This window comes from Arachis duranensis, unplaced genomic scaffold (genome assembly GCF_000817695.3).
Source record: "Arachis duranensis cultivar V14167 unplaced genomic scaffold, aradu.V14167.gnm2.J7QH unplaced_Scaffold_232525, whole genome shotgun sequence".
In the NCBI taxonomy this organism is placed as follows: Eukaryota; Viridiplantae; Streptophyta; class Magnoliopsida; order Fabales; family Fabaceae; genus Arachis; species Arachis duranensis.
The window spans coordinates 834,657-840,551 of NW_026264851.1; the positions used below are offsets into that span (position 1 = coordinate 834,657).

The 5,895-nt window shown below is 28.5% G+C and overlaps 1 protein-coding gene across 1 annotated transcript; it reads left to right on the top strand.

Annotated features, from left to right (window-relative positions):
• The first annotated feature begins 1,847 nt into the window (after nt 1-1,847).
• On the top strand, nt 1,848-5,162 carry LOC127744104 (transcription factor MYB48-like). The gene is made up of 3 exons (XM_052256376.1): nt 1,848-2,132; nt 4,205-4,745; nt 4,830-5,162. Exons 1-3 carry the CDS (start codon nt 1,848-1,850, stop codon nt 5,003-5,005), a joined length of 1,002 nt encoding a protein of 333 aa, XP_052112336.1. The 3' UTR covers nt 5,006-5,162.
• Nucleotides 5,163-5,895: the final 733 nt, after the last annotated feature.

Below are 5,895 nucleotides of genomic sequence, written 5' to 3' on the forward strand. Positions count from 1 at the left end.
TAATCTTATTACTTATTTAGTTTCAATTTACATGTATATTTCAATGATTTAATTACAAATATTTTATATTATTGTTTAATCAATTTTTTCTATACAATTATTTAAATGGCGGCGTATAAAGCAAATGATATTAATGACTAATTTTACATTATTAGTATATTTTTTTCTAATAAACAAAAGTGGTAGATGTGTGGTTTATTTAAAAAAAATTATTAAATAAAGAGTGCTGTATTCTTTAATTAATTTAAATTTAATTCTTTTATTTATTATATTTTATATTAAGAACTCAAATTTATTAAACTAACTAATATGCATCTAGATTTAGAAGATATGTTAATTAATTTTATCAACTTTGCTTCCATTTACTTTCTTAGCTTATCCATAATGATAAGTACTATATATGTTAATGAAATTATGATATTTTGAATATTTTGACGACAAAAATGTTAGAGAGCCAATAAAATTTATTTTTTTGGCTAATATTTAATTATTAATTTATAAAAATATAGACTAAAGTTATGTTATTGAATTATTAAATTAAAAAAATTATGTTAATGACTAAAAATAATGACAAAAAATAGTAAATTTTGAAGGTTTTTAAAAATTTATCTTTTGAAAAAAAATTACAAAATCATACAAATTTGATATTTGTATTATGCTGCATAAAAAGCTTATACAATTTTACTTTATGTATTAACTAATTCACTTTGTACTTATTTATTAAGATCGTTAAAATAACAAATTTATCGGATCAATTCATTTATCTATTTAAATAGACAAATTTTTTATTTTAAAAAAATAGACTCATTTAAAATTTGGATCAAATGACTGAACCCGATTAATCTGTCGGCTAAATAGGTGGCTTGTTTGATTTTATTTTGCATTTAAAAAAATAGAATTTTTAGCCAAAACTTTTTTTATTTGATTCAAAAATCCGAGTCACCAATTAAAAAAAATATTCATATATTAAATATAATTGATAAATAAATTTTTTTAAAAATATTTTTAAAAACACACCCAAATAATGTAAGACATAGGTCATCCATTTATTCCAACCTTTCTTGTGTGGAACTTAATTTTTTTCTTCTTTGATCACATAAATTAACCTCTATTTATATGTGTTTTTCCCTTGTTATACCAAAAAAATTATGAAATTAATCTCTATTTATATGTTTTTCTCTTGTTACACCAAAAATATATTTGATTAATAGGCCAATTTCTAAAAGAAATTTTTAATAATAAATTATTCTCTAAAATATTTTTATTAATACTAAGTAAATAATTAGAAATTATTAAAAGAAAACTAAAAATAAGTGTAACTAATAAAATATTTTTAATTTTGTGGACATATTTATAAATACTTTATAGTTTTTAAAAAAATTAATTTTATGCACGTTATTTATTTTGTCAATGAAAAATAATTTTACACGTATATCTAATACGTAATTAGATTCGGATGTAGTTAGACGACTGTGTAAAATATTTTGTACCATTAATTAATGTATCAAAATTAAATTTTTTTTAAAAAATATAAATTACAAAAAAATAAATTATAAAAAAAATTAAATTAATAAAATTATTTTTTTAAGTCCCTGAATTCGTGCCGGTGCTGCTATATATAACTCGGAAGTATTATGAAGTGTTAGCTCTCATGCCTCACTTTTCTTCTGTCTCTCTAAAACACTAAACACCGAAACAAAACAAAACAAAACCCCACATCTTTCTCTAACTTCATTTCTTTCTTGTTTCATCGATCAAATTCTTAGTCCTTACATACCCATATCAAAACAAATATAGATTGGTGCAATTAAGAAGCAGCAGCAGCCATATATATATATAAGGTCAAAATGATCTCCAATATAGATTGGAGAGATGATTATTTGAGAAAGGGGCCTTGGACGCCGAGAGAGGACGCCATACTTATCGAGCAGGTAGAGAAGTGTGGCAAAGGTAATTGGAGTTTAATTCGAAAGAATTCTGAGTTGAGGAGAAGTGGCAAAAATTGTAGGCTTAGATGGTCGAACCATCTAAATCCTGACTTGAAGAAGGGTCCTTTCTCTGAAGAAGAGGAGAAAACCATTTATGATCTTCATGCTAAGTATGGAAACAAATGGGCTCTAATGGCTACCAAGGTATCGCTTAGCTATATATATAGAGTTTATATTGCGATATATACTAGAAATTTTATTTGTTTATTTATTTATTCTAAATGCATGTTTGGGGTCTATATTCATGTGACCGACTCTTTTCCGTGCGTCTATTGTCTTTTGGTGCAATAATCATCTTGTTCCATAAGTCACTTTTGTTGATGTATATATATACACAATTTTTTTAATATATAAAATCGACATTTGTATTACGTCTACATTTTCCATAATAAATATCATTTTGACATTAATATTTTTTAATAATCAAACATGTATTTTTTTTATTTTATTAATTAAAATATAATTTAAATACATAATTAATTCGTAATAATGTATTTTATGCAAATATTAAAAGTGTTTGATGCAAATATTTTTCTAAAATTGAAGCATTTTTTTTGTAATGATTTATAATCACTATTTTAACTAGGGATGTACATGGATTGAGTGAATCTAAGTTTGTCTTAGCTCAAATCCAACTCTAAATATATATACTGGCCTATTTTTTAGACCATAATCCGATCTTAAATCCGATGAAACTTATACATATTCAATCCACATTTATATCGGATAAAAATTGGGTGATCTATCAAAACTAATTAATTTTTTTAGCAAAATTTTTTTTTTTCAGATTCAGCAATAATCAACAATAGATATTTTCAGATTCTAATTTAGATTAGAATCAGCAATACATTAGATTCAACTAAAAAAAATAAAAGGAATCAAAACTAATTAATTTTTTCAGATTCAGTAATAATTAGCAATATTTAATTTACTGGTAATCAGAACAAGAATCAGAACACCAAAATACAATTACTAATTAATTTTTTCCAAAAAAAAGAAACTACCGTCGCTGATAATAAAAAATCAGAACAATAATCAACACTTCTGATCAGAAATTCCAATAATCAAAATTCTTAGTCAGAGAACAAATGTTAGCAAAGAGAAGAAGACGACTAGAGAAGAGAGCAGAGCAGAAATAGTGACTTCTAGTAGCTGATTGATGGTGGCAGAGAAGAAGAAGACAACTGGAGGCAGTAGAGAAACGCCATCGCACTTCGCTGAGAGTCATCGTTAGTTGTTGTCGAGAAGCACTCAAAGAGAGGAGCTTTTTCATGGGGCAATGCGACTTTGAGGCTGGTGAGTGGTATCGGTGGCTGGTGAGAGAAAGAGAGGGCTGAGAGGAAAAGGGTAGCGTCGTCGCCGCCATGAGTGAGGGGACGAGGGGGCGTGGTTCAGTGGTTGCGTGCTGAGGAGAGAAGACAAAGTTCAGGCTTCAGGGTTGTGCCTCAACCTCGCTGGATGCCTTCAATCTTTATTATGCGCTACATGAATTCGTGCCCTAATTTTGAGAAGTGTATATTCACCGGGTCGGGTCCGGGTGACCCAAGCTATGACCCGGTCTCATTTTAAGTATCTTTCCAAGTTTCATTCTTTTTTTTTTTGGATTAGACCCAGGCCACTTTGGGTTCGGGCCAACATATCCTAAAATGCTTTAGGCATGGGCCGGATCTTTAGATCGGGTCAAACTATATATACACCCCTAATTTTAACTAATAGAGTTAGACTCAATTTTGACTAAGAAAAAAGGTTTGATTACAGATCTTGTGAAATTGAATTTGTAATCTATTGCTATTAAATTTGTTACTGATTTGCTTGTTAAATCTGAATTTGCATTGACTCTACCTCTTGTTTTTTTTGAATTTTTGCTGATGCTGCTGCGATTTCATGTTCTGTTGATTCTTCTTGTTACTGTTGTGATTGAAATTTAAACTTGAAATTTGACGATGATTCTTTTTCTTCTGTGATGATGTATTGTGGTTGTTGTGTTTGATAGTTTTTCAAATATGCTCCAAGTTCTTCCAAAATTACATCTAAATCTAAGACTTCATTCCAAGAGATTTTTTATAGGATTAGACGAGAATTTGGCTGATATCTATACAAAAAGCAATATCAAATACCATTCTGGGTGCAGTTGGATTGTATTGTTTCTATCATCGAAACCAGGCAAGAGCCTTTTCCATTTACAATGTTATTATATATATGTGTTCCATTTTCAGGTTCCTGGAAGATCAGACAATGACATCAAAAATTTTTGGAACTCAAGAATGAAGAAGCGCCTAAGAGAATATCCTCCACAAATAACGGTTCAACAAGCACAACACTTTTCTTCATCACCATTTTATTCGGTCTTAGCTTCATGTTACCCTAAAAATAATCTCAGTGTTGAACTACCTTCAAACATTTCTGCTGCCAATCCTCCACCACATCATAATCAGAAACAACCTAATCGAAATAATTCTTCTTCATTCTCTTGCACCAATAATAATGCAAGTTTTGTATTGCCATTAACCCCTGTGTCTCCTTATTGTAAGAGTAGTGGTTTATTGAATGATGTGGTGATGGAGGGTATTGCTCTTTGTCGCAAGGGAAAGTCAAAGATGGATGCAACCATTGTTATTGGTAGGGAGGAAGAAGAATTAGCTGATAAGAGAAAAATTATTGAAGAGCCACCATTGCCACCAGTTGGAACCAGTAAAGAGGAAGAAACAGCCACCATTATTGCAACTCAAAGCTCTTCTCATCAATTAATTTCAACAGGTAAAATTAAACTAACCTATTTATGATTTACGAGTTTGATTATTATGATTGATAATTCATGATTGTGTGTTATATTGTATACAGAGAAGAATGATAATGGAGGTTGTAACAATAATAAAGAGGCATTGAATAATTCTATGCCACAAATGGACGATGAATTGCTTAGCATACTTAAAAATTGTCCAATATATTCGCCAGTGCGAAAGTGGTACAAAGTTGATGATGATGAGGACTCCCTGATGATGATGATGGAGATTTGAATCTTGGTAACTTACGGAATATTAATGGATGATAATAACTAAAGAAATCGTATATGTGTTCATTCATATATTTAGAACAATTAGAAATCCAATATGCTATGTTAGGGTTTTAAGTTAGGTAAGCAGAAGAACACACTGCAACTTCAAAATGTGCAGATTAGGGCAATCGAATTTATTGAGTTTTTTTTAGATGTCCTTAACAAATGTCATGACTTAGCTTGTTAATAATGTTTTCTTTTTTGTTTTCATACATGCAGTTGAATGTAATTACATTTAGGCAATGATTGATATATTGAATAAATATGTTTTAAAATAAATTCCTCAACACAATATTTATTATAAAACTAATTTTAGGATTAGCCATATATCTTGTGCCCTAATAAAAATATTTTTTAAAAATATAATAATATAATTTTTTATCTTTTATGTACTCAATAATACATTAAAAAATTAAAATATTTTACATTTTTAATAATTTTTAGTAAAATATTTTTTATAATATTTTAAAAATGTGTTCTTAAGTTACATGTTAGCAATACCCAAAATTTTAATTAATAACACATGTATGTTGAGAAAATTTTTTTGTAGCAATTCCTTACGTCACAAGTAAAAATCATGTTATGTCAGTAATATTTTTGCTGTAATACCAAGTTTTTTGCCAACAACTTCGATTCATGGCATAACTCAGCATCGCTTGCAACTTTGATTGCTAGTATAACCAGTCTTTGCCAACAATTTCATTCGCTGACATAAACTATGTAATTTTTTCAGTCACTGACTTAACTCGCATTTGCCAACAATTTGAATTGTTGGTATATATCGCCTTTGCTATAAACTTTTGTTGTTATCATAACTCGCATTTTTCAACTATTTAGATTGATGACTCAACT

Bases quoted from the DNA above. Each gene is read 5' to 3' on its own strand.
- LOC127744104 (XM_052256376.1), top strand. From the start codon at position 1,848: ATGATCTCCAATATAGATTGGAGAGATGATTATTTGAGAAAGGGGCCT. The intron at 2,133-4,204 runs GTATCGCTTAGC...TTCCATTTTCAG, and splicing joins GGGCTCTAATGGCTACCAAG to GTTCCTGGAAGATCAGACAA. The intron at 4,746-4,829 runs GTAAAATTAAAC...TATTGTATACAG, and splicing joins TCATCAATTAATTTCAACAG to AGAAGAATGATAATGGAGGT.